Here is a 27,357-nt window from a genome sequence, read left to right on the forward strand (position 1 = left end):
TAATACAATGCAGTATCATAGTTGTGGTAAATCAATCTGCATCCTCATGCTTAATCTCCTTTCGGAGAATTAACCTCGTCCTTAGAATAGCCAAAATGGAACCTCAATCGATGGACACAGAGAGCGAATCTTGCTAAGCACCCGAAAAAAATTAAAGGTCTAAACTATTTCACCCATCTGGAAACACCATTGCATGATGCTAGACGAATTAGGACAAAATTCTGTCAATACTAAGATTCACTGGAATTCATCAAAGCTTGACTTGATGCATTCATAGCCCTTCGACCGTGGGTTCGATTTGTCCTAGGTCGTCTAAACCATTCAAGGCCTTGCTGAGTCTGTTCATCTTCGGTTTCGGAATCCAATGCAGTATCACAATCGCCATTCGTAACAGGCTGGGTTTCGTGCATGCTACTAATAGAGGTACTCATAGAAGGTCTTTGTGAGCTAGAAGCAGCTGTTGAAGCGAATGAAGATGACGGATTTGGTGATTGTGGATCGGGCGTGATCAAAAGGCCATCCCATGATCCGTGGCCTTCAACGTTGAGTTGCTCCAGTTGCTCTAGTTGCTCAAATCGCTCAACATTATCCACGACTTCAGGGCCACCAAAGTCTCTATAAGCCGGCTCTGACTCTTGGAACTCGTCATGGCTACGTTCTCGGTCACCGAGACCGTCGTAATTAATATTAATTATGAAGCTATCGGCTTCCTCGAGTCCCGATTGCATATCGGATTGCATAACTTCACGTCTATACGCCTCGGCTGCCTCGACTTCCAATTGCTCGAGCAGTTGCTCTCGCTCTCCGGCGCTAGGAGCATCGGAACGCTCGACTTGCTCTCTTTCAGCGCGTGATGTGACAGCTTGCTGTCGCTCTTCAGAGCCAGAGGATAGGCTCTCCTCAATATGTTCTCCACCGCTCCGCAGTCGATCTCGTTCGTTACGTAATCGGTCTATATCACCCTGTAATCGCCCCCTATCAACGCGCAGTTGCTCTCTGAACTCTCTCCTAGCGAGCGACGTGTCAGAGCCAGAGGATGGGCTCTCATCAATTTGTTCTGTGCTGCTCTGCAGTCGATCTCGTTCGTTACGCAATCGCTCTATATCATCCTGCAATCGCTCCCTATCAACGCGCAGTTGTTCCCTGAACTCATTGAGACGACGTACTTCGCGGCTGTGTACTCGCTGTCGATCTCTACTTTCATCAAGACGGCGTTCTTCAAGACGGCGTTCCACTCGCCGTTCCTCTCTCATCTCTTCATCAAGAATGCTTTGCTCCTGTCGCCTAATGTCAAGCTCGCGCCGCCTTCTTTGAAATGCGCGCTGTGCTTCGCGCTGTGCTTCGTGATGTGCTTCGCGCTGTGCTTCCTCTCGCGCCCTGACCAAACGTCTTTGCTCCGCTTCCTCTTGCTCCCTAGCCAGACGTCTTTGCTCTTCTCGCTCCCCGACTCGCTCCCTTACTAGGTGTCTTGCATGGCCGTCAAGGCCATCTACTCGTGACAAGGAATCTTGTGAGCCCATTTCGTCCACACTTTCTGCTAGAGCAGTCTATTAAAGCGGTTAAAAATGATCTTTGACGACCACACGCAGTCCACATCATACAACAACGCCTGGTGACTTAATGTGAGGATACTTGAAGACGTGTGCTTACATTAGGGTCCATATTCCGATCATCAACTTCAGAAGCGGACACATCTCCAGACGGTCGAGGCACGTACTGTGTCTCTGTTTCGGGATATGGTGAAATTGAAATTACACTTGTTCGCAAAATTCTTGGGGGACCTTGTAGATCCCCAATTGGAGGATTAGGGTAATCCCTCGATTCCGGAACAGCAGGCATTAATGGTCCATCTGCTTCTGCGCCTCTACTTGATTGACGCTCGAAGCTTAAACTCGGAGGTGCTGCTGACAACGAATGTTCTCTCATTGCCTCTCTCATCGCATCTCTAGTTGACGTCGTGATAGAAACTCTAGCAGAAGGTCTGATGGATTGCTGTTGATATAGATGTTGAAACAAGTCGAGTGGATTACTATCTCGTTCATAATTGTCTAGATACGCGCGCCTCCGCCTTGCATGATATACAGGTCGGGATTGATTACCACGCAAAGGATGCCGTCGAATAGCAGATCGTGCGCGAGATGTCGACTTTTCTGTTTCTTTTGAAGGCGAATCAGGCACCGAAGGTTCGAAGAATATCCTATGGCACGAAAATTAGAACAACTTTGCGAAATGCGACAGGCGAAATGTAAAGGAGGAGACTGATAACTTACGGCAAACCCATGTTTTGAGTGATGTAAAGTGAATAGAAGTGAAAAAAAAGTTAATAGATAAGCATAATAAGTCTTAGCGACCGTGATTTTACTCTTTACTGTGACAATTTTGATGAATTTTCGAAATTGATAATGGGTGATTGAAGTGATATGTGATGTAAATGTTGCTTGTTTTGGTAGAGAAGAGGATACGGTAAAACGCCTCTGAAAAGCGCGCTAGACACCTACAGTAGTAAGAAAATGGATCGGATCTAGTGAATCGTGAGTCGTGACCCTGCATATATTTTATTTATTAATCGCTTTTATCGATATGGATATGAAGACTCGGCAGTCGAAGCTTTTAATAAGTTTTGGAGATCTTATCATTGACCTACCTACCTAGTATTGATCACATTGAGCTTGACTCATTGATACGACATGACAGAAGTACCTACTATTCTAGAACAATGAGTCGATGACAACAATGAATTAACAATGTCTATTTTTACTTGAATGACTTATTAAACGCGCTTTCCAACCAATCATTCAATTCTCCATCCTCATAATGATTGAGCTGGGTTTAAATCGCATCAGCCGTCTTTTAAGGCACACCCCTCAACCGTGGAAAGCCATTCATGTCGCAGGTACCAATGGAAAAGGTTCAATATGTGCCTATCTATCTGCAATGCTACACGCCAGCGGTGTTCGTTGTGGCAGATTTACTTCACCTCATTTAATTGACAGGTGGGATTGCATTACCATCGATGAACAACCGATTCGAGAATCCATCTTCCGCGAGGCTGAGGCTCTAGTGTTAAAGAGAAACCAAGTAGAGGATCTCAAAGCATCCGAATTCGAATTACTTACAGCCACGGCATTCGAAGTATTTTATAAAGAGAAGATAGAGATGGGAGTAATTGAAGTTGGTCTAGGAGGAAGATTGGATGCGACAAATACCATGGAGAACAAAGCTGTCACTATAATCTCAAAGATCGGTTTGGATCACCAATCATTGCTAGGAAATACAATTGAGGAAATAGCTCGAGAAAAAGCTGGAATTATGAGACCTGGTGTTCCTTGTGTGTTGGATAGGAGCAATATACCTTCTGTACGGGAAGTCATCTCAAATTACGCCAAAGAAATCGGAACGGATGTCGTCATCAGTTCTACAGAATCAACATTTTTGGACGAAATCAAAGGCCAAGATCTCGAACCTCATCAATTGGAGAATTTAGCTTGCGCATATACTGCATTTCACCTAGCATATACGAAATTGGAATCTCCTCTACATCGACTCCTACCAGCTATACAAAACATTCATTGGCCCGGTAGGCTTCAAACTACTGATGTTAGAGCTGTGACAGGTCGAAAGGAGCCTATACTACTGGATGGCGCACACAATGTTCAATCAGCAGAAGTTCTGGGTTCATATGTCAATGGAAGACTTCGAACGAAATCAAATAAAGTAACATGGGTACTAGCAGCTTCTCAAGGGAAAGAACTTGATGGAATAATGAAAGAGATTTTAAGAGAAGGGGACTGTGTAGCAGCAGTTCAATTTGGACCAGTAGATGGAATGCCATGGGTTCAAGCTATGGATACCGAAGATATTTTACATGCAGCTTCTACAGCTGGTATTTCTACCACCTGTCTTCATGATTCAGAATCAGATATTTCTGGAGCATTAAGATGGGCTGCTACTGTTGCTCAAGGTGGACCTATCGTTGTTGCAGGCAGTCTTTATTTAGTCTCTGATGTACTACGGCTTTTGAGAGACGCAGAGGTAGTGAAGAGTTCATGGCTAGGTTAGACCAGCTATGTCTCCAATATGAATGGATTGACGTGAGACATTCACATGTTCTTACTCCCCCAAACTGCCATGACCTACAACATAGTGTTTACTCCTTCAAATCACAGACTACCTACTTCCAAGCTACATCATCCGTACTAACAATAACCTCATGAACCGACATCCTCCCCTTCACAATCTCTTCCCCATTAACCAAATCATTCTCAAGCACCCTCTTTTCCGCCTCCTCCTCATTATCCGCAATCCCCGCCCTCACATGTCTCGGAATCAACCTCTTCCTCGCAACCTTAAAATCCACATCCACAAACCACAATTGATCCATCAATTTCGCTGCACTCCTCCACGGTTCCTTATCCAACGATAAATAATTCCCCTCGAAAACTAATATGCGCGTTGTAGGTTCAATTGGTATATCATTAGCCTTGGGATCTTTAAGCGCGTGATCGAATGAAGGTGCGTGGATGGTGATGGTGGAGGAAGTAAGAGGTTCGCGGATTTTCTGAATAAGAGATAGGAATGATAGCCCGTCGAATGTGAATTCGGCGCCTCGTCGAGCATGTGCGTGGGCTGGGTCTGGCATGGCGGATAGTTGGGCTCGTGTTAGGTGGTAGCCGTCCATGGGGATGAAACCGGCGATTGGGGGGAGGGAAGTCTTATTTGAATGGCTTTCTTGGAGAGCATTAAGTCGTTTGGTTATGGTTGCTGCGAGGGTAGTTTTTCCTGAGAGGAGATGTTAGTTGGGGATATGGAGATAAGCGGAGGGAAGTGAAGGGGATGGGATGAAAAATGTAAATACCTGACCCAGGAATCCCGGATACGGCAACGAGATATCTTGCATTAGGAGGTATAGTTTGGAAATTCCCTAAACCAATTTATTAGCTCCTTATTCAACTCTGCAATATTGACATAAAGAAGCAATTGTGTAATATACCCCAAACTTTCTCCGTCAATTTCGTTACTTGATCTTCCATTTTGAGAATTGCAGTAATGTATAAGCTTAGTATCAAATCCTTTTGCAAATCTAACTCTAAATATCGAGGGACTGAATACAAATAAAAATGAATGACGGAGTGAAAGCAGAGGTAGAAGGGAGTGGAGTAATTATATAAAATTACTATGGAATTATTACGGGTATCATCGATGTGACAGTACGGGGCACTGCACTTATACTACTTTCACCCCTCAATTCCCCGCTTCCAGGTACGCGTAATTGTGACATCAAATTTCTTATCGATAAGATTAGGGAAGTAAAATATTCTTTCTCTTAGACAGTGTAGCTTTCATCTTACCTTCACATCTCTATCATCTATCTAGTATCTCATACCTACATAACGCTATATCTCACATCCCCATACTATCGCCAAATAAGAAAAGAAAAAAGACTACACATTCGATCCATATACCACCAGCCTCCCAAACCATCCGCACCCACACTATCTCCCCGCATTCCCCCTCAAAATCCAAAGAAATGTCAGACACTGCAGAAGAAAACCCCCTCTTTGCAATCGAATGCGAGTCCTCAACCGATTCCTCCTCCATCCCCGAAACCACTCAAAAAGTCCCCCGTGATTTCCAATCCGAAGAATCTTTCCAAACCGTAAAACGTGAATGGAAAGCCAGAATTGAATGTGGTGAAGTATGTCATTTAATCCCTTCCCCTCCTTTCCCTTTTCCTCTTCTCCGAACCTCGTCATCCACCTCTCCGCCTTTAAATTCCAAATCCCCCCTTGAATCACCCTATGGTTCTGCAATTCAAACAAAATAAAAATCAATAATTAACATACTCACCACCAATAGATCCATAAAACTCTCCCACCTCTTCCTTTAAATCCACGCAGTAAACCACAAACAGCACAGTTTTTATATGCGGTTGAAGAATTATATTTTTATAGGAGGTATGAGGAGGCGTTAAGGTTGGTGGAGGGGGTATTGAGACAGGAGGATTTAATGGAGGATTTTAGGGGGATGGTGGAAAGATATGGGAGGAGGTGTGAGGGGAGGTTAAGGGAGGGGGAGAAACTGGGGAGGGAGGAGAGGTTAGATGGCGAGAAGGATGGGGGGAGGAAGGAGGTAGTGGGTTGTTGAACGAGAATAATTGTAGTAAGGATGATTGGGGGTTGATATGAGAGATCGAGGATGTCGGAAAGCATGCTATATGGAGGCGGTAATCTTCGACCACTCGTCATATTCCCAATCCTAAACCCCGAACATGCTGGGAAAGAAGAGAGGACAGAGAGAAAAAGAAACCAGAAGGAACCAGATGCTCCCTTCCTCTCCAACCTCTCCTTCCCAATCAAGGAGAAATCAATCTCCCATCAAGGCCCAACCCAACTAAGAACCTCAAAATTATAGTAATCTTAACATTCTCGCAGAGTCCTCTCAACATGATATCCAATCCAATCCAATCCATACACCTCTCCTCCCCTCTCCTCTCCTCTCACTCATCATCGAAATAACATCCCTCTTCATCCACTTCCTTCCAGAAACTCTCCAATCTCCAAGCATCACCTACCACCAAATCGACTTCATCCTCGCAATCCTATCCCATCCCCACGATCGATCGATCTAAAAGTAGGTATGTATATACAAACAGAATACCAATAAACTAAAAGAATTCTCCGGAAATGGGTATTAAAAAGTAAGAAGTAAGAAAGGTGAAGAAGTAGGTAATTAAACTACACTTTTTGGTTTGGATAGCTATACTCCCTATTGATACCTAGGTATTGTTAGGTATTCCAGCATAGATTTAGATAATGTAATACACATATGATATTTTATCCATTTCGTTCATTCTTTTCATATAATATAGTAAGAATCTTATATTTTTCTCTATATACTCCTTCTTCCCCTTCACCCTCAATCTATCAACAACAACTAGATACTTCATCTAATCTCCCAGTCTTCAATCTTCAAAAGTAAAATCAAAAGTCAAAGTCAAATAAAGCCAAACCAAATCAAATCAAAAAAGGGGGTATCTGTATTGTAACAAAAACCCACAACAGCGTTGAGAAAGAAGAAGTCGTCTTTAACCATCAAACGCAATAAAAAAAAATTTGTTCCCATCCATCACAAAGACTTTCATCTTTGTAAAGTAGAAGCAAAACCCAGCCAAACCCCATCTAAATATCTCTATTTCTAGGAACCACCCTTTTCTAACGCCACGCTTAAAATAGACTAGAAAAATTCATAAACAACTCCAAAGTGAACTTTTTTGTATACCGGACCTGTAAAAATTTGATCATGTTTTGAATCCAAACTCCTGTTTATGCGTCCTGATGCTGTGTGATGTGATGTGAAGTTGTGTTGTGTGGATTCGTTAATCGCGGACTGGAGGAATGAATCGAGTGGGGAGGATGGATGTGGAGGGGAGGATGGATGTGGAGAGGAGGATTGATCGAGTTGAGATCATCTCAAGTACTTTCAAAAGGATCTTTCGAGTATATCAGACTGAACTGAAATGTCCTCAGGAAGATTAAAGCCCTTCAAAGATAAAAGCCTCATACAACAGTAGCCGCCTGTTGCTGTCTCATTTTCTCCTCACTAAAAACCCTCCTACTCATAGCCAACACAGCCTCAAATCCCTCCTTCCCCTTCCTCGCATTCTCTGAAAAAGCCGTAACCGTTGCGTCCTCAACTGCATTCTTCACTTTTTGCCATCCACCACATAACGCCGTTATCTGAGCCGTTTGTACAAATTGAGTTGAATTTGCCGATAAAGGTTTATAAACCACCGTTTCTTGTACATTGATGATGTTTGAAAAAGTCAGATTTGTAGATGTCATGGTTACTTTTTTAGTAACCGGATCAACATATGAGGTTTCGAAAACGTGAGATGTATCTTTGCCTCCCATGAGTGATTGAAGCCATTTTGGGGCGGATTGTTTGCAGGTTATTAAACGTTCTGTTCGAAGCTTGAGGTGTGTTAGTATTGTTTTAAGTATAGAAATGGAATAAGAAAAAAGTCATGAAAATAAACATACAATTCCAGTCTCAGCATCTACATGTCGCGATAATGTATCGACAGCAATAACATGAGTTGATTTTTCATTCCATGGACAATATTTTCTCCAATTTGCAGTTGAGACTTCTTCCCATGAATAATCGAATTTGCAATCGCTGGAAAAGACCTTCATTTTTGATCGTGTGCTCGTGGTTTGTTGGATCCTTCTTTTATAATCGTGGGGGTTGATGTTGCAATGGATGGGTAATTGATTGAGAGAGAGTTGAGTGTATCAATGAAGTCTGATTTAGTTGAATTATCTTTATTATATCATAAACAACCTATGATACTAAGATAATATACTTAGGAAAAGTAGTAACTAGTCGTAGTAATCAAGAGGGGGAGGCAAGAAAGATATAAGAAGTATCCAAATTAGTAAGATAGGAATCTTTTTCGTTAAAAGATAAAGGGTCGGATCCAATTCGGATTTTGTCTCAAAGGTGGAACATGGAATATTTTTTGGCTTGTGAAAATGCAAAAAATCAAAAATTTTCGCCTCCAAATGCTCTTCGGTGTTTTGCTTACCCTTTTTCCCGACGATTTGATTTGTTGATAAGTGCCTCTTCTGTATGAAATTCTAAAAAGATCTTCACAGCTTCCAACCTAGGCATTTGTCTCTCCGATAGCCGGACGAATGGTATTTTTATGATCTTCTTGATGGGAGAGAGAGAGAGATTTCTAGACAATTGTAGAAATATTTACTTGTTGAGGGAGGTATTTGAATGGTTTATCATTAATTTATATTGGTGAATTGATGGATTATCATGAATCAACTTACATCATTTGAATCATCACCACTATAATCATCCAAGACATACACAGTACACAGTACACAGTAACTCATATTAAGATACAAAAGGGTCCAAGATTTTCATCATTTGGGATAATGCACCAGATGTACGTACTCGAGTAATATACCTCCACTTTCCCTGAGGTCTCGATTTCCAACATTAAAGTTTCCTTCCAGCCTCTTGGCTAGATGAGAAAATAGTGGAACAACTCGGGATATCATCCGAGTGCTTCACAGACGGAGTACACAATTGCTAGTACGTACACCATTGCTGTCAGTGCAAATACCGTAGCTCTACTGTCTACTGTGTACTTGAGTAGGAATCAAATCATGGAAAGCTTCACGCAAAGAGAAACTCTACGTATATATACTACTACCATTAGCTTGCTTGTCGTGTGTTCTTTGTTCCTTATAAGCTATAAGCTATAATAGTCACTGCGGGGCTCCCGTTACGCTTCATCTAGGCCGTCTTGGGGGTTCAGTCTTAGGGTTCAGTCTTGCGGAATTGGTCTTGGGCTTTGAGCCTTGGAGATTCTTGATACATTAATTTCATCGTCTAAATATGGAACAAAGGAGTAAAAGAGTAAAAGAGTAAAAGAGTAAAAGAGTAAAAGAGTAAAGGATTAATGAATCAGATAATACAACACAGATTGCCAGAGGTCATACAATCTTTACAAGATTATAATATATCCTCGGAACACAACTACTGCGTATAAAATCTTCCTTGGAGCTTCACCTGATGTGTTAAGGTGTATATGTATGTACATGAGTAAGATATCAACTAACGGCAACCCAACCCGACTCTAGGACTATATTGTTGGATGATTCGAGTACATTTATGAACATTCATCTCATCTGTTATGATAAAATGCATTAGAATATCGATATCAATCGCAGTACTCGGTTTATATTATTCCAAGCTGTATTATCAACCATCTTCAAATACTTCACATGTGCTATACATAGAACTATCTAAGGCTTTCATTCATGTCACCTAGATGAAAATATCAGTAGGCTATTTCTAGATCTTCAAGTACTAAATACCAGCTACTAAGTACTAAGTATGAACCTCCCCTTTACTCACCTCCAAAGGAATCTTATACCACAACCAATCAACAACCTTCCAATCAAACAACCTTCCAATCCACAATTCTTACTCTACTCCCACAGCTTCCCCGACCTTCTTGATTCTCTCGCTTCACTGTTTTGAGCTCCTTAATTCATGGATAACCATCCTATTTGCCAGATAATCATTATTAGACTCCCATATACCGAGTGTGCCAATGTCAATGTGCCAGTACCTGTGCCCCCAAAATATCTGAAGCGGCCGACAGCGGATCATATACCAAAACTGCAGTGCATCAAAAATACGGAGTAATCATTCCCTGACCTTGTTTGTTTGGCACGGTACGAAAGGTAACCAGAGCACCGTGGCTGGAGAAAGAGTGAGGAGATTATTCCACGATTGATTAATTGAGTGATGGATGGATTGATTGATTGATCACTCGCTCAGCTTATAATCTAACATTTCCTTCATTTTTAACACTTCTCTTTTTTCCATCTCCTTCTTTTACTTGAAAGAAAATTATCTCCTACCTCTCATCTTCGGTCGTCCATTCCATCATCCATCATATCCCATTGATCCGTGCTACCTCGATAAAGATCACTCACTTCTCTTTATCGCAACCCATCAATTGCGACAATCAACCTCATCAAACCACAACAATCTTCATTACCTCAATTTTCCATCAAATAAAGCTCTCTCACAACACTCAATCATGCCCGTCACATTAAGAAAACGTCCAGCACCAGCTGAACCACCAGCTGCAGCTCCTCCTGCAAAAAAGAAGTCGGGTGTCGCAAAGACCGTCGCGAAAGTTAAAGAAACGGTTAAGAAAGCTGTTGAACCTAAAGCTACTAAACCATCAAATACTGAACCAGCTCCACCAGCTCCAAAAGCCAATGGATCCAAAGCTAAATCTAAATCTAAATCCAAGGCTGAAGTTCCTGCTGAAGAACCAGTTGAAGCTCCAGTTGGAGCTCCGATTGTAGCTCCTGAACCCGTTTCTGAACCTGTTTCTGAACCTGCTGCTGCTCCCGCCAAAGTCGCAACAACAACAGCAGCAGCAACAAAGGTTGAGGTTGGTGCAACCATCGATCTTGAAGGATTCGGTGGAGAAATTGAAACAAATGATGGTGAAAAGACTACACTCAAGAAACTTGTTGATGCAAGTAAGAATGGTGTTGTTCTTTTTACCTATCCTAAGGCTTCTACACCAGGATGTAAGTTACTTGTCTATCTTTATTTTCACAATTCAATGTCAATGACAATGATAATCTTTCCCATTTTCTTCTCCACATCAACTAACCCATAAATAACAGGTACAACCCAAGTCTGTGCCTTCCGCGACTCCCACGCCTCTCTGTCACCAACCGGTTACTCCATCTACGGTCTTTCAAAAGATAGTCCTAAAGCAAATACCACTTTCAAAACCAAGCAAAAACTTCCCTATACACTTCTTTGCGATACAAGTACTTCTCTTATTAGTGCAATTGGATTAAAGAAGGGAAATAGTACTACTAGAGGTGTATTTATCATTGATAAATCGGGAAAGATATTAGCTGCTCAACCTGGTAGTCCAACAGGTACACTTGAGGTAGTGGAGAAATTAATTGGTGCGTCTGAGGAAAAGGAAGAAGAAAAGGAAGTTGAAGCTGAAGCTGCTCCTGAAGTCACCGAAGGAGAAACCGAAAAGGAGACTGAGAAAGAAACCGAGAAAGCAGGAGCAGAAGAAGCAACCGAAGCTAAACCTAAGGATGAAGGAGAAAAGAAAACCGAAGAATCAACAGCCCCAGAAACAAACGGTATCAACGGTACCAATTCATCCGCTTCCAAAGAAGACATCGCCAAAGCAAATGTAGCAGCAGATGTAGCCGATACAGCCGAGAAACTCGATAGCAATGATTCCGAGACTAAAGCTACTGAAGCTCCAACTACCGAGACTTCGACTTGAGTTTTGTTTTTGTTTTTTCAGGGGTTTTAGTACACAAATTGATATACCGCTTAGTCGTTTTTTATCCTCTGCATGTATTTTCCTTTTTATCAATTATCAAATTTTTATTTTTTTTCTGAGTTTGGAATTTGGGGTTTGATTTTGTCTTTTCTGATTTTTGATTTTTGATTTTTCAATGGTATCTAGGTATGAAAAAGAAAGAATGGCAATGAACGCAATGCAATGCAATGTAATGCAAAGCAAAGCAAAGCAGGCGAATGATGGATGGATGATTGATGGGTTGATGGATGGATAGTTAAAAAAGTCTGAAATGGATGGATATGATTTTGATATGATCTTATTTGATTTGATTTTGATTTTGATTGAACTTGAACTTGAACTTGAATTGATTTCGATAAGTTACATGGAGTGATTTACCTAGTTTATTTAAATTCATTGATTCATTCATTGAATTGTCTTCTGAGGATACCTAATAATTAAAATCTCAAGTTTTCTATCCGTTTACTTTTATTTTTCCTGAGTTTTCCAATTTCATTCGCTCGATTTTGGTTGCTTTGTCTACTTACTCATTTACTCACTTACTTCCTCCCTCCTTCCTTCCTTCCCTACTTATTATTACAGTCACTCACTCTCTCCCTCCCTTCCTTCCCTACATAAACTCACTTAATCATCCCATCCCATCTCATCTCATCTCACTCTCACCCTCATACCCATCTCTAAAATCACCAACTTGAAAAAAAAAAACTGTAAAAAAGAATATTGTCACGATTCACCATTAGAATTAGTGTCCTGGGATGAAAAGGAATCACGTAATAAGGAGCCCCAGGAGCCCTCAAAGCTCCTAGAGCTCCAGGAGCCCTGAGGAGCCAGAAAGCTCCTGGGGGCTCCCTTTATCGATCATTATGTAGTCAGAGTAGTTTCATAGTTTAGGAGCTTCGTGCTCAACTTAGTTATCAATTAGTTTACCTACATTCTATTTGATCTAGTAACGAATTCACTTTCAAGTGAATACCAGTGATAAAGCCTTAATCCATAACTACCAACCGACGAACCTTAGGCAGCCGCTGCCTCCAGTATAGTATCGTTACATTTCTCTCCTCCGAGTCTTTCTTGATTTTATTTTTTAAACACTATTAATAAAAATAAAAATAAAAATAAAAATAAAAATAAAAATAAAAATAAAAATAAAAATAAAAATAAAAATAAAAATAAAAATAAAAATAAAAATAAAAATAAAAATAAAAATAAAAATAAAAATAAAAATAAAAATAAAAATAAAAATAAAAATAAAAATAAAAATAAAAATAAAAATAAAAATAAAAATAAAAATAAAAATAAAAATATGTTACGAGGTTTGCCGTCTAGATCACGTGGAAGTGCTCCAGGCTCTCGAGGTGGTTTATAACTAGGTGTGACGGAAATCCCTGCTTTCCTCCCACCCTTATTATATAAGAAACCTCAGGTACATTAACCATGTCCACACATGATACGATTACTCGAGATTAGTATACGATTTAGGTGACCTGAGGATCAGATCCGGACAAGTACTAGGTATCAATGGTTATCGGTAAAGTAAGATCATTGGAGGGATAAATACGACTTCTTTTTGCCTAGCCATTGCGGCTAGGCTATTCATTTGTGTATATATAGAGTAGCTATCCCCATCTACAGGTGCTCTTCACCTGTAGATTCTAAGTTAAATACAATTGCTGGTCTATAAACACCCTTTTGGTCACACTAGGCGTCAAGCAGGGACTTAAGTAATGACAATAATGATATGCAATTCGTAACTAATAGTAGAGTATACTAAATGATTGATCTTGAGCACGAAGCTCTATACAAAGGGAATCCATCTTGATTATATAGACCTTCATGCCTATGGCTAGTCAGGACCGCTGCGCGGTCCTGGACAGCCAGCGTTCCTCAGCGGTCCATAACGTGACTTTAATCACGTTACCTTGGTTTAGTCATGTGACGCGGCATAGAAGATAGCCGTTGTAACAAAATAAAAATAAAAATAAAAATAATATTAATAATAATAGTAATAATAATAATAATAATAATAATATTAAAAGATTGGGTGGAAGAGGCCTCTATATTGACTATATTACTACATGTGTAGGCATCTTGATGCCGTCTTGGTATCCTCGGAGGGGACCAATATGCCTGCTTATGGTTCGTCTAATCTAGCCTGTTTAGGTAACCGTATTACTAATCACGACACGTGATTAGTACCGGTAACTTCTATTCCTTTTAACAAATAATAATAATAATAATAATAATAATAATAATAATAATAATAATAATAATAATTATTATTATTATTATTATTATATTTATAACGTGGTTTATGTTGAACTCGGACACTTTTATGTTACGTCGGACTCCACAAAGCCCATTACCACGTGATTAATCACGTGATAGACCCTACATAATATGCACGAAAAATAAAGGTCCAACATATTCTTAGGTCCAGGACCTTTCGGGGTCCTGAAGGCCCATAGCATGAAGGTCTATATAATCAAGATGGATTCCCTTTGTATAGAGCTTCGTGCTCAAGATCAATCATTTAGTATACTCTACTATTAGTTACAAATTGCATCATTGTCATTACTTTAAGTCCCTGCTTGACGCCTAGTTATAAACCACTTCGAGAGCCTAGAGCACTTCCACGTGATCTAGACGGCAAACCTCGTAACATTTTAGCCCATCACTAATTTGAAACTGTAATAACTTTTATTATGCATTCCTAATCACTCTTTACACCTGCTCAAATTGAAGAGAAGATTAAAAAGGCTATATTTGTAATTCAATTGAAGGAATTTAAATCAATTAGAAAAGCTGCAGAGCACTTTGAAGTCCCTAAGCCTACTCTAGCTGATAGGTTGGCTGGGAAGAAAACACGTTCCCAAAGCCACGAAATGGCTCAAATTCTTTCAAGCGCAGAAGAGAATACTCTTGTACGATGGATTTCACGACTTACCATTACTGGATTTCCTGCTACACCTATGTTGGTGAAGGGAATGGCCGACGAAATTCGCATTCGACGCGTTCAAGTCGCGTCCTCACCAAACCCTACCTTGATAATGGTGAAGGTGTTCCTTAGGAAAGTAACTGCACTCTGAAAACAGCATAAATCAGGAGGCCTTGTTACCATTACATATGAACGAGCGAGAACTTACGAAACTGGCGCGTGCCAACGAACCCTACCAAGGTTTGGGCGTTTCTGTGAGCCACAGGCATTCACCGACGATGTATCAAAAATCATAGAGAAATAAAGGAGTCATTGGCGAGACTTACGAGTAAGAATGGAATGGATATGGATAGCAGTAGCTTTCATTCGAGGTGATGGGAGAAAAAGCCAGCGAGGTCGTCAAAATGTATAGTTGGGAATCTGTCCTAGAAGTAATCGATTCACCATGGGTCAATGACTTAAGGGTGCTCAGCATTCATATTGATTACATTTAAGGCAAGAGAAAAAAAGTATCGGATGCATTAGTTCATACGATATTCATGAACCCTGAGTTACTCCAGAACTGGAATCAATCGATAACGGATTCAAGCACAGATTCAAGTACCGGTTCAAGTGCAGATTTAGGCTTATCCCACTCATTCTAGATACTCAGCATACTTGAGTCACTATGTTCATAAATAAGACTCCCCTCAATCAAGAATATTCAAATTCAAAGTAAACAATTCTATTTGCGGGTTTAACTGAACTAACTAAGCACTAAAATACAAAAAAGGAAAGCAAAACAAGGCCTCAAAAATAATGATACAATGATAACAAAAATCTGGCAACTAAACAATGGATTAGGTGGCCATCTAGCCCATGTTCGCTTGCCCTATTACTGATAACAAGACTGTTGTATCCTGAGTTCTCGTAGAGAATTGTAGCTTGTTAACTCTTTATCTGCAAGTCAAATCTCCATTGCCTTTGTTGAAACTGCAACGGTTACCGTTGTATCTATAGGAAAGCTAGTTGTCTATTAGTATAATGATTTCATTTTATAGGAATTGTTTCTTACATTGATATATCCACCTTCCTTGTGAGTATAGAATGCATTGTTTCCAGTCATGAACAAACAGTCGTAACTATAATAGTAAGCTATCGAATTTTAAAGGAGCACATAGGGTACTTACTCAGTGTTGAGGAGACCAAGAGAGAGCTTGGCAGATACTCTCCCATCTTGACCACTAGGATTTTGGAGATGGTAACCTTTGTTGTAACAAGCAACAGCAGGGAACTTGTTGTAATCTGGGTTTCTCTTCCACATCTCGAGAGTAGTCTTTTGAGTAAAGGTCTCACGTGTCTAGTAAGTAGATTAGTACCAGAGCAATGAAGATATTTCTAAAAACTACTTACTTCGTTCCACTTCTTGAGATTCTTGAGGGTGTCACCAGCAACTTCAACAGCAATCTTTGTCAAGATGCCAACGCCTTTGATTGCGAGCGCTGTACCCATTATGACTAATGGTGCTATACGCTTTTGAAGTGTTTGATCGGTCTCATTGTCCTCCTCACGCTTTTGGAGTGCTTGATCGGTCTCATTGTCCTCCTTGGGGAACAATACTCCATTGGTATCAAACTATCAAATCATTAGCATTTTATATAAAGCTTTAGAAAGTGTTTCTAACTTGTCCACTGAAATGGGTTTCAACTGAGGGAGCAACGACTGCATTTGGATCCCCAACTGCAGCTACAGGAGCTGGAGCTGGAAGAGCAGCTGCATTGGCGATAGCTGCGCAGACAATGATGGTGGCAATGGAGAACTTCATTTTGATGAAATTAAGTGATTGATTTTCTTAAAGAAAGTTTGATAGTTGGAATGAGTAAATGAGTGAATGGGGAATGATCGTGTGATAGTTGAGTGAATGTGATGATGATGATAGAATGTATTGAAGGGGAAAGTAGAGAGGTTTATATAGTCTTTTTCCATCATATAACTTCTATCCATTTCATTCATCGATATCTTGAATACAAATTCAAATCAATTAAAGTTTATCTTGAGAAAACTTTAAGGAATGTTGCAAATACAAGTTCCACGCCAAACCTACAGAGAATACATTTAATTGCGTTCTTGATACTTCTTGAGTATAGAAATTTGGGATTTAACAGTAACGCACATCGTTTTTACTTTTTAAGTGGCTTTGCCAATAGCCAAAGCAATCTTATTATACAATGCTTCCAATGCATACATATTTTTTCTCGCAGCCACAAGACTGCAACTCTTCGTTGGCGTCTTGGACCATTTGTATTTTGGCCTGTAAGCTAATAATTAGAAGGTTTCTTAGGAGATTGAGGTGCTGTCTATTTCCGCCAAGATAAGTTTTTTCCGCCCAGATGCGTTTGACGATCCATCAAACTTTTAAGCTATTTGACTAGCTAGTTCCATCAACAAAGGCAGATCATCTGGTGGGGTAAGTCTAGTACCTTACTTCTGGGTAATATCCGTACACTTTGATTCGTCAAGGATTCGTTAAAGTTTTTACTCCTACTGTCTGTTTACTACCCTTGGCTGTTCCTTAACCACTTTTTGTAGAACGACCGATATCCTTGCACACTTTCTTTCCTCGCCCATGATCGTCTCCTCACCAACATCTGAAATCCGAACGAACGGTACGCTATTCGGTTTCTTTACCCGTTGACCATTTCCCACCACCTTACAGCTTGGAGGATGTATGAGCGCTGTTTCCTGTTCCTTACATCTGGCCCTTGGCTGTCTCTTCATCACTATCCCATCCACTCCTTCAATTCTCTATTCACCATCCCCCCATGTATTTCCAATCTCAATCTTCTTTTACCATCCCATCACTACCTTTACCCCAACACCCCACCCTTTCCCTCCCTCACTCTCATCAATTTCTATTTCCCCCATCTCTTTAGATTCCCTTCGATCAATACACTTCCATCTACACAACCCACTCTCTCCTTCAGTACCTTACTCTCCCGCCAATTAGTCCATTATTATATTCACTACTTCACTACCTCACTATCCTATTCCCTTACACTTGATCAAATCCGCTATCTCCCCCATTACTCTACTCCCTTATTGAATATTTCAATCTCCCATCCTCTAGTGTATTTTCCTCTACCACTTAACCTCCCCCAATACCTATTCTGCTCCACTAGCATCCCTTCTTCTCCGCTTCACCACTCTCCCAAAATTACCTATCACTGTGGTACTGCTACCTCCAGCATCCCTCATTCCTCTATGTCACACTACACATATACTCATCAACCTTAACTTCATCCTCACTTTAGTCTCTCTTCTACCCCCTAAATCACCCTTCTCTTCCACATTCTGCCTCTCACGATTATTCTCACACCTTTCCGTTCAAACCACATACTCTATAAATCTAATACCCCACTTTTCGGCCACCTTTTACACCAACAATCGTGATTTCTGGCTATTAATAATTCCCTAACCCTAACCCTAACTCTAACTATTATTACCGATACGATCATTAGGCGGTCACCATAGGTGTTATGAGGTTTGCCGTCTAGATCACGTGGAAGTGCTCTAGGCTCTCGAAGTGGTTTATAACTAGGCGTCAAGCAGGGACTTAAGTAATGACAATAATGATATGCAATTCGTAACTAATAGTAGAGTATACTAAATGATTGATCTTGAGTACGAAGCTCTACAATAAGGAATCCTTCCTAGCTATATAGATCTTCGTAACTAGGAGCCATAGGAGCCTTCGAACCTCCAATGCTCCATCATATGATCCTCTAATCATATGGTTCTGTAATTGTTATCGAACCGGATCTAAGCTTAACAGTTTCTGTGCATATTTGTTCCCCATACCACCTTAGTTCCATACTAAGTCGGTCAAATCGTATCTCGTAAGCACACGATTGGTTAGTATAAGATCCATGGTCGTAACACTATCCCCTCTTTTAGGCTAAAGTCTGTCTCAGGCTTTTATAAGGTGGGGTTCTTTTTTATTCAAATGAGAGAATGAGGTGATAATTCTTATTCTCTCTTTATCATGCCTATCCATAGAATCGCTAAACCCTCGTCCTCAGTTCGTAAACGTTCCGAACAGATTCTTCTTGCCCAAGTTATCAATAATTGTGGAGTAGAAATGTCTCCTTGTTCTAATTATCGAGATGCGAAACTTCGCTGCGTAAAGGATATCGATAATCATGAACGTTCTCGTTGTTCCGAGTGTGTGCTTGGCTCGCAAGCCTTGTGATGCGACATTCCCCTTAGAAGAAGATTGGGATCGAGAAGTGCCTCGTATTTCCGATTGAGCTTCGTTGGATCGATAGGAGGAAAGGTTGGATCAAGAGCGGAAGGAAACTCTTTCTAAGCTCTTGCGTTTAGAAAAACAGCGTGACTTCCTCCGTGATCGTCGTAAGCAGATGGCTGATCGTGGCCTTAAATATCTCGATGAGTTAGATGCCTTGGAAGAAAAGGAAAGGTTGGAAAAAGAGCGTGTGGAGAAAGAGAAAGAACAATCGGGTTTCGCGCCGGTCGAGGCTAGTTCGAGCGTACTGGATAATTTCGACCCTTCTTCTTTCTTGAGTCCTTCGGATCCTTTTTGGGTAGATCCGGGTATCGTTGATGGAATGCCTTCAACTTCTCAGGGCAGCTGAGATCCTTCTTGAGCTCCCAAGTGTTTTCTGAATGTGGGTAATCCAACCATTTGATCAAATATTTGATTTTGCCTCTGACGCATTTACAATCTAGTATTGTTTCGACATCATATATGGCGTTTGGGTTGACTGGTTCGATTTCTGTTACGGGCGCATCGGGCGCTCCTGGTAGTGCTAGTTCGAGCAAGGATATATAAAATACTGGGTGAATATTCATGGTGTATGGTATTTTTAACCTGTAGTTGATTGGTCCAACTACCTTCTCGATTTTGAATGGTCCTAGTTTCTTGTGATCTAGTTTATCGCTAAGTCGTTTTGTTTGTATGTTTCTTCGTAGTAGATAAACTTTATCCCCCTTTTTAAGAGTAGATCCCATACTACGTGATTCGTTGTAGTACGACGCTGTTCTTAAAGCGATGAACTGTAAATCCAAGGAAAGTTGTTCTTGTAGCTCCTTGATTTCCGTGATATCTTTTATGGTTTCGTCTGTATTCGCATCTTGTGGCAATGGTGATTTGTATGCTAATGGATTGAATCCGAAGTTAGCGTATGCTGGCGTCACTTTTGTTGTTTCTGTTTCTGATGTATTGTATGCGAATTGTGCCAAGGGTAATAGTTTAACCCAATTGTCTTGTCTGTAGTTGATGTAGCAGCGAAGATAGGCTTCCATCGTTTGGTTTAATCGTTCCGTTTGGCCATCTGTTTGTGGGTGAAAAGCTGTCGAGAGCTTTCTCTTGACTCCAAGCAGTACCGTAAGAGTAGACCAAAATTTCGATGTGAATATCTTGTCCCTATCTGAGATGATCTCGTCTGGTACACCGTGAATGCTAACTATATTCCGCATGAACATATAAGCAAGGTCATCTGCCGTCCAAGTTTCACAGAATGGTATCATGTGAGCGAACTTGATTAATCTATCCGTCACCACCAGGATGGAGTCGTACTCCTTCTGGGTGACTGGGTCTTTGGATAATGGTAGTTTTACTACAAATTCCCAAGCAATGGACTTCCATGGTTGAGTAGGTAGTTCGAGGGTTTTGAGCTGGCCATAAGGTGCATGCCGGGCGGCTTTATTTCTTATACAGGTGTCGCAGTTCCCAACTACGTTCTCAACTATAGTCCTCATCTTTGGAAAGTAGACTTCTCTCCTTATTCTGGCAAAGGTTCTCGTAATACCTTGATGCCCGTGAGCTGGAAGCTCATGTTGTTCTGTGACGTAATCCTTAGCTAGACTGGAGGGTATGTAAAGCTTGCCATGAAAATGGATGAATCCATTTTCGATGGTGAATCCTCTTTCTGGATTGTCTGGGATAGCTAGGATTCTCTTGGCTGTAGCATCCGTTGAGTATTCTGTCTTTATGATGTCCTTGATAGTATCATAGTTTACTCCTGAAGTGGCGGTAAGTTGTAGTTTATTGTGGACTAAAACGTCGCCGTACTGCTTTAGTATTGCGCGCGATTCGTGTGTTTTGCTTTGTAAGTATTCTGGTTTTCGGCTGAGAGCATCTGCTCTAGCATTTTCGTTTCCTTTGACATATGAAATTCTGAAGTTGTAGGCGGCCATGGTTTCCGACCATCGGACCTGCCGTCGACTTAATTCCTTCGTTGTGGTGAAGTAAACCAAGTTCTTATGATCCGTATACACCTGCACCGTGTATTTTGATCCTTCCAAGTACACTCTCCATTCCCTAAAAGCATCTACTATCGCTAGCAATTCCTTATCATATATTTCGTAGTTTAGTTCGGCTAGCGATAGCTTGCGTGAATGGTAAATGACTGGTTGCTATTTCTCATTCAAGCCGGGCTGGCTCAATACTGCTCCTATTACGTAGTCTGAGGAGTCTGTTTCCACGATTATTGGTAATTACGGGTCAAATTCTCTGAGAACTGGTTCTCCTGCGAATGCTTCCTTGAGGCGTTCGAATGCTTCTTGCGCTGTTTCTGCCCATCGGAATTCCCCTTGACTTTTCTTGGTGATCTCCGTCATTGGAGCGGCTATCTTTGAGTAGTTCTTGATGAATCGTCGATAAAAATTGGCGAATCCCAGGAAGGACTGTACTTCCTTCACGCTGGTTTGGGGTTCCCATTCCATAACCGCTTTTACCTTGTTAGGACTCATCTTGAGACCTCCGGAGAATATGGTGTAGCCTAAAAACTCTGTTTCCGTGACATGGAACCCGCACTTGCTGGGTTTACATTGGAGATCTGCCTCCTCCAGATGCTGCAGAACCTTATGAACTTCTTTAATTTGTTGTTCTTCTGTTTCCGGGAATACCAAAATATCATCTAGATAGCATATACAGCATATATCTAGGTACTTCCTTAATACATTGTTGACTAAGCGCATACATGTTGCTGGTGCGTTTGTCAATCCGAATGGCATAACCTGATACTCGTATAATCCGTATCGAGTCCTGAATACGGTTTTCCATTCCTCACCTTCCTTTATTCTGCTTGGGTGGAATCCGTTTCGTAGATCAAACTTGGAGAAAATCTTGGCTTTTCCCAATCGATCCCTTAGTTCCGTAGCTAATGGAAGTGGGTAACGATCTTTGATCGTTATACCATTGAGCTTGCGGTAATCTACGCAAAGTCTCCTAGTACCATCCTTCTTTGGTACAAATAACACAGGGCTAGCTGCCTGTGAGGTGGATTCTCTGATCCATCCCTTTTCTAGTGCGTCGCCAATGTAATACCTAAGCGTCCCTAGGTCAAAGACTGACATTGGATAGATTGATCCGAAAGGAGGCATCTTGCCTTCCTCCAATACTATCTCGTGATCCCATGGCTTGTGTTCTGGTAAAGCTTCATGGCCTTTTCTTTCTTCGAATAGTTTCTTGTACTTCTGGTACTGTACCGGTATTGGCGTTTCGTCCTGTTTCCTTACAGGGGTGGTTTCAAGCAACTTCTTCTGCTCATTCTTCATTCGTACGGGAGGTTCAACTTCCTTCGCCGTTAATGGAGGACCCTGGACTGGGCGTCCTACGTCAGTGGTGCTGTTCGCCTTCAGTTCTCCACCGCGTGTGTTCAGCCTCGCAGGCTCTAGCGCATCTCGTTGATCGCTTTTCTTTGGAAATGATATAGTTTCCAAAGACCAATAAATCTGGGGGTTGCGTGTTTTCAACCATGGCATTCCCAGAATGATCTGTTGATTCCCTAGTGGAACAACATCGAACTGGATAACCTCCTTGTGCTGGGTTATACTCATCCGCAAAGGGCGAGTCTCCTGCGAAATCTTTCCATCCAATCCGGCTAATTGTCCATCAACTAGCTGCAATTGATATGGGGTTCGTTTCGCCTGGAGCTGTACTCCCAAATGCTTCACAGTTCCTGGTGCAATAAAATTTCCCGTGGCCCGAGTCAATCATGGCCCGGATTACTCGTCCATTTATTTTCGCATTGCAGTAAATCTGTCCTGCCTGTCCTGCGATATTCAATTGTTCTTGACCCAAAACCTTGTTGTGGTCAATTTGGTCAATTTGGTCGATTTGGTCAACCTTGTGTAACTGATCATTCTGACGACCATGTGACGATATTTCTTCTGACCTTCCCTTCTTGCAGGGTCTTCCTGCTTTCCTTTGGGGGAACCATCCTGTGGCTTCCTTATCTGATAGGTGAATTTTGCAGGATTCATCGTAGCAGGCCGTCCAACTGATGGCAGCGTGCTCGGCCGTTAATCCTTCCTCCGGCTTTTCCTCAATTAACGATGGGGAGGGGGTTCGCAAATACCCTTGTTCCCAGAAATCTATCGCGTTCAAGCCTTCTTCGTTTCTGGGTAGTTCATCCAGTAGTTTTTTGAACTCTTCGTGGCCTATACAACGGACTTCCTCAGATCCAATAGAATCTATTGCACATAGCTGAGGTGTAAAGGTTGCATTAATTTGGCCCTTGCCGAACTTCTTGTGGTAATCTCTTCCTGATGATTTCTTGCTTCGACAGTCTCTGGCTCGATGTCCTGGTTTGCCGCATTCGAAGCAGAGTTTGTCCTTGCATCTTCGTTCTACATCTTCCTTAGGTAGTTTGTTCTTGAATGTTGCATCCAATTGCATTGGATCTCCATATTGTTGTCTGTTCTCTCGAGGTCTTCCTTCATTCTTGTGGTACTTACCACGATCTCGGTTTCCATGAAAATTGAAAGATCGGTGTTCCTTCTGATACTCGTAGAGCATCTCATCCGCCTTGATAGATTCCTCGATCAACTCGTTTAGGTCTTCCCAAGTGCAATTGCGATCGAATTCTAGCCTGACTTCAGGCTTGAGCCCTTTCCAGTAATGGCTCATCGTCGCGTTCTATTCCCATCCAGTGGTACCTATATACCTCCTGAATTCCACAGCGTACTTGACTGCTGACCCTGTTTGTTTGAGACCATAGATCTTGAACTCAGCGTCGCGTAATTCATTGATGTTCCCGAATACTCGTCGTATTTCTCTCTTAAACCCTTCGAATCTCCCAAAGATGGTTTGAGTTGGGTACATTCGCTTCTTAGGCTTGCTCAAGTTGATGAAGTAATCCTTGAGTTATGGTTGGATCCACTTAACGGCTTCTCCTCTGAGGTAGGAGGCAGCCCAGACGCTTTTGTCGGCGTCATGGTTGAATTTATCTTGGTTGAATTGGAAGTAGATCTCAAATTGGAGCAGGAAAGTTTCTAGCTCTTGTCGGTTGCCTGTGAATCGGTCTGGTAGGGCGACTTTAAGAGTTTCGGTGACGGTAATCTCCTTGGGGTCTTCGATACCTCCCATGGCGATGTCTCCGTCCTTGTCGGTACTTTCGGGGGTGACCTGGCTGGTCGTAGCGGGGTTGCTAGGCTGTGGTGTCTTGGAAGACATGATGTCGTTACTATCGAGTCGGTACTTGAAGCAGTAATGGTGCTCAAAGTGTTACGAGGTTTGCCGTCTAGATCACGTGGAAGTGCTCTAGGCTCTTGAAGTGGTTTATAATTAGGCATCAAGCAGAGACTTAAGTAATGACAATGATGATATGCAATTCGTAACATTGAAATATTTCTTATAAAAACTATAATAGAAATATAATAGTCTAATAATAATTAATTGATAAAATGTTTCTAAAAAAAGAATAAAAAGAATAATAAAAATTTGTGACGGAAACCCCTGCTTTCCTCCCACCCTTATTATATAAGAAACCTTAGGTACATTAACCATGTCCACACATGATACGATTACTCGGGATTAGTATACGATTTAGGTGGTCTGAGGATCAGATCCGGACAAGTACTAGGTATCAATGGTTATCGGTAAAGTGAGATCATTGGAGGGATAAATATGACTTCTTTTTGCCTAGCCATTGCGGCTAGACCATTCATTTGTGTATATATAGAGTAGCTATCCCCATCTACAGGTGCTCTTCACATGTAGATTCTAAGTTAAATACAATCGCTGGTCTATAAACACCCTTTTGGTCACAAAGTTATATATAATAAAAAATCAATTAATCTAAAATTGAAATTAAAGCTTTTTATTGTTTTTTTTTAAATTGAATATGACCTCTCCTTTTATAGAAATATCGACTCGAAGTATTTGAATCAATTATAATCCGAAGGTTATACACTAAAAAGATTTTTTATAAAGTTTTCCAGATTAATAGTTAGGTATTCTGCCAGTTATACATCAAGATTATAATAATAAGTCTATTATCTATAGTTATAGATACCCTTTCAGCCTTTATCCCTGGAGCAACCGTGACATTTTCCCACCTTTTCCCACCGCCCCAAGCTCATGGTTCTTGCATATAGAACTACGACGCTCATTGGTCATGCCATTGGTTTAATTGTACATACTTGTGCATACACCGTAACTTGTACGATTCACGATCCACATTCCGCGGCTGGAATTTTGATGGTGCTCAAGTACCCCGAATAGGGTACAGATGCCCAGCCCTGACTCGCTGAGGTCACTTCATGCTCGAAATTCTTCACTCAAGATGATAGATGATACGAAACGATCACCATGTTGATGCATTCCCAATCTAATATTCAAGGCATACAAACCACTCACCCGTTCCTAACCAATAACCAACTTCTTTCCCCTCCATTTCCCCCAGATGAGATTCAGAGCTTCCCCCCTTACTTATCACATGTTGCTTTGCCGAAACATAAAGAGCTTTGCTCCCTCGGAATTGAGTCCGCAAAATTCAAGCTCACAACGAGGTTGATCAACCCCGGAGCGTATAAAGGTTACTGAAAATGACCATATTTTGCTGTTCTGCAGCAGTATATATTGGTAGTGACATAATAATCATACCTATGTGTTATTTATTATGCATTATGCATTAACTGTTATGTTTTATGTGTTATGTCGTAATATTAAGAAAATTCCCCGTTCTTGACGGAAACGTTGTCGTGCATGAACTGAATATTTAGCACATAAATACATGTAACAGTAACATTCTGTGTCATCCATGATCTGCATCTACGAACCTTCCCCGCTATACACGACATCCAGACTTTGCAACGTGATATTGACAATGTGGTGAATGACTTGAAGGACAACCAGAAAGAACTTGATCTAGGTATAGTAAAGTTATATTCTTGAATCTGCTGATCATGGGCCACAAGGTTAATAGCGTGTGTATTTTACAGAGCATAAAAGAATCCAAGAGACCAGCTATTACGTCTGGATGTATGTATCTTACCTACTAGTCCCCAAGTCTCCCCATCTCACTCCGGATCTCAGCTAAAACTCAGCCCAACACAGTCCCGCAGTTGGCATGATCGCGGCTGTAGCAGTAGTCTGCCAAGCCAGTGCCGACATTAAAAAAATAAAAACAGCCATGGAATCACCCCAAAAAACCCTTGACCAAGATGAGGCCAAGATGCAAACGGCTGTATCCCTCCAAACGGATATCTCTTGCATGAGCGTATGTCCTCCCCCCCCAAACAGGAAAAAACTAACCAAAATTCTACATAGAGCCAAATAACAACCTTCATAGATCAAATCGGACCGGCCATCACAACTCTTGAACGACTCCAAGCAGCGTGGCACGATATGTCCAGCGATCTCCAAAACATCTACGATCTAGTAGCCGAAGAGTTTACAGGGGAGGTACCTACTATGGGGATTGGGGAGTTGGGATTGAATAACATTATTGAGGAGTGGAATGCGTTAAAAGACGATGGTTTGTGGTTTCCTCTTCGTTTAACAATTTTAGTCGCTTGGCTAACGCATGTTGTACTGTAGTCCAAAACTATCGCAGTACGGTATACCTGACCGATGATCCAGCTATACTTACGCCGGAGGAATACAACAATGCATTGCAAGACGCCAGCGGGGCAAAAATTGCATAAGTCGATAATGCATCTCAATATTCCAGACATTTAACGCTGGAAATTTGCCGTGATGTGAGGAGGAAATCGGAGGTTCTGAGGTCACATATATATATATATATATACCAAAACACATAATAAACCCGAGAATAGAATATTTTGAAAATAGATCATTTGCTTAATCTGAATATCAATCTTTATAGTTCATAATCTTTGAACAAAACAAATTATATGGTTCAAAATGTGTATAATAGGGTTAATATAGGACGGTATGTATACATATTGATATAATGCCTAATAATTCAAAAAGTGGTTGATCGATATGACCTGACAGTGCATTCTGATCTGGCGGTCATTTCACAACCCTAATATACAGTTAGAGACACAAGAGGTATATGCTTGTACAATCTGTCAGGACACAAAGAGGATATCCATTCCACTACGCGTTCAGAAAATTGGGCATCATGCAAATCCTCTCAATTCGACTATGACAGATCGACCACTCATGATAATAAGACAACTAGTATCCTGATGGTAATTCCATCTCATATTTGGTGCCTCTACTGTCCCCAAATATTATATACTATCGTCATTGCGGACATATATACCG

General features: G+C 41.2%; 13 protein-coding genes across 13 annotated transcripts; 5 read left to right on the plus strand and 8 right to left on the minus strand.

Moving 5' to 3' along the window:
* Positions 1-230: 230 nt before the first annotated feature.
* Positions 231-2,281, minus strand: SS1G_03714 (predicted protein; the record flags this gene model as incomplete). The annotated part of the gene is made up of 3 exons (XM_001595575.1): positions 231-1,547; positions 1,651-2,197; positions 2,271-2,281. 3 exons carry the CDS (start codon positions 2,279-2,281, stop codon positions 231-233), a joined length of 1,875 nt encoding a protein of 624 aa, XP_001595625.1.
* Positions 2,282-2,814: 533 nt separating this feature from the next.
* On the plus strand, positions 2,815-3,713 carry SS1G_03715 (hypothetical protein; the record flags this gene model as incomplete). Its single annotated transcript, XM_001595576.1, has 2 exons — positions 2,815-3,577; positions 3,622-3,713. 2 exons carry the CDS (start codon positions 2,815-2,817, stop codon positions 3,711-3,713), a joined length of 855 nt encoding a protein of 284 aa, XP_001595626.1.
* Positions 3,714-4,171: 458 nt separating this feature from the next.
* SS1G_03716 (hypothetical protein) lies at positions 4,172-5,030 on the minus strand (the record flags this gene model as incomplete). Its single annotated transcript, XM_001595577.1, has 3 exons — positions 4,172-4,779; positions 4,856-4,921; positions 4,991-5,030. The coding sequence occupies 3 exons, from the start codon at positions 5,028-5,030 to the stop codon at positions 4,172-4,174; spliced, it is 714 nt and encodes a 237-aa protein (XP_001595627.1).
* Positions 5,031-5,527: 497 nt separating this feature from the next.
* SS1G_03717 (predicted protein) lies at positions 5,528-6,144 on the plus strand (the record flags this gene model as incomplete). Its single annotated transcript, XM_001595578.1, has 2 exons — positions 5,528-5,695; positions 5,857-6,144. The coding sequence occupies 2 exons, from the start codon at positions 5,528-5,530 to the stop codon at positions 6,142-6,144; spliced, it is 456 nt and encodes a 151-aa protein (XP_001595628.1).
* A 1,412-nt stretch (positions 6,145-7,556) lies between these two features.
* On the minus strand, positions 7,557-8,192 carry SS1G_03718 (hypothetical protein; the record flags this gene model as incomplete). Its single annotated transcript, XM_001595579.1, has 2 exons — positions 7,557-7,970; positions 8,040-8,192. The coding sequence occupies 2 exons, from the start codon at positions 8,190-8,192 to the stop codon at positions 7,557-7,559; spliced, it is 567 nt and encodes a 188-aa protein (XP_001595629.1).
* A 2,435-nt stretch (positions 8,193-10,627) lies between these two features.
* SS1G_03719 (hypothetical protein) lies at positions 10,628-11,863 on the plus strand (the record flags this gene model as incomplete). The annotated part of the gene is made up of 2 exons (XM_001595580.1): positions 10,628-11,132; positions 11,232-11,863. The coding sequence occupies 2 exons, from the start codon at positions 10,628-10,630 to the stop codon at positions 11,861-11,863; spliced, it is 1,137 nt and encodes a 378-aa protein (XP_001595630.1).
* Positions 11,864-14,784: 2,921 nt separating this feature from the next.
* On the plus strand, positions 14,785-14,988 carry SS1G_03720 (predicted protein; the record flags this gene model as incomplete). The annotated part of the gene is made up of 1 exon (XM_001595581.1): positions 14,785-14,988. The coding sequence occupies one exon, from the start codon at positions 14,785-14,787 to the stop codon at positions 14,986-14,988; it is 204 nt and encodes a 67-aa protein (XP_001595631.1).
* Positions 14,989-15,772: 784 nt separating this feature from the next.
* SS1G_03721 (hypothetical protein) lies at positions 15,773-16,641 on the minus strand (the record flags this gene model as incomplete). The annotated part of the gene is made up of 4 exons (XM_001595582.1): positions 15,773-15,830; positions 16,007-16,176; positions 16,230-16,451; positions 16,501-16,641. 4 exons carry the CDS (start codon positions 16,639-16,641, stop codon positions 15,773-15,775), a joined length of 591 nt encoding a protein of 196 aa, XP_001595632.1.
* Positions 16,642-17,003: 362 nt separating this feature from the next.
* On the minus strand, positions 17,004-17,594 carry SS1G_03722 (predicted protein; the record flags this gene model as incomplete). The annotated part of the gene is made up of 2 exons (XM_001595583.1): positions 17,004-17,127; positions 17,428-17,594. The coding sequence occupies 2 exons, from the start codon at positions 17,592-17,594 to the stop codon at positions 17,004-17,006; spliced, it is 291 nt and encodes a 96-aa protein (XP_001595633.1).
* Positions 17,595-19,013: 1,419 nt separating this feature from the next.
* SS1G_03723 (hypothetical protein) lies at positions 19,014-21,032 on the minus strand (the record flags this gene model as incomplete). The annotated part of the gene is made up of 2 exons (XM_001595584.1): positions 19,014-19,178; positions 19,368-21,032. 2 exons carry the CDS (start codon positions 21,030-21,032, stop codon positions 19,014-19,016), a joined length of 1,830 nt encoding a protein of 609 aa, XP_001595634.1.
* Positions 21,033-21,332: 300 nt separating this feature from the next.
* Positions 21,333-23,637, minus strand: SS1G_03724 (hypothetical protein; the record flags this gene model as incomplete). Its single annotated transcript, XM_001595585.1, has 2 exons — positions 21,333-22,720; positions 22,989-23,637. 2 exons carry the CDS (start codon positions 23,635-23,637, stop codon positions 21,333-21,335), a joined length of 2,037 nt encoding a protein of 678 aa, XP_001595635.1.
* Positions 23,638-23,985: 348 nt separating this feature from the next.
* SS1G_03725 (hypothetical protein) lies at positions 23,986-24,294 on the minus strand (the record flags this gene model as incomplete). Its single annotated transcript, XM_001595586.1, has 1 exon — positions 23,986-24,294. One exon carries the CDS (start codon positions 24,292-24,294, stop codon positions 23,986-23,988), a length of 309 nt encoding a protein of 102 aa, XP_001595636.1.
* A 1,733-nt stretch (positions 24,295-26,027) lies between these two features.
* Positions 26,028-26,768, plus strand: SS1G_03726 (predicted protein; the record flags this gene model as incomplete). The annotated part of the gene is made up of 4 exons (XM_001595587.1): positions 26,028-26,103; positions 26,169-26,341; positions 26,392-26,599; positions 26,662-26,768. 4 exons carry the CDS (start codon positions 26,028-26,030, stop codon positions 26,766-26,768), a joined length of 564 nt encoding a protein of 187 aa, XP_001595637.1.
* Between the last annotated feature and the right edge of the window lie 589 nt (positions 26,769-27,357).

Source organism: Sclerotinia sclerotiorum, genomic scaffold (assembly GCF_000146945.2).
Source record: "Sclerotinia sclerotiorum 1980 UF-70 scaffold_4 genomic scaffold, whole genome shotgun sequence".
Lineage (NCBI taxonomy): Eukaryota > Fungi > Ascomycota > Leotiomycetes > Helotiales > Sclerotiniaceae > Sclerotinia > Sclerotinia sclerotiorum.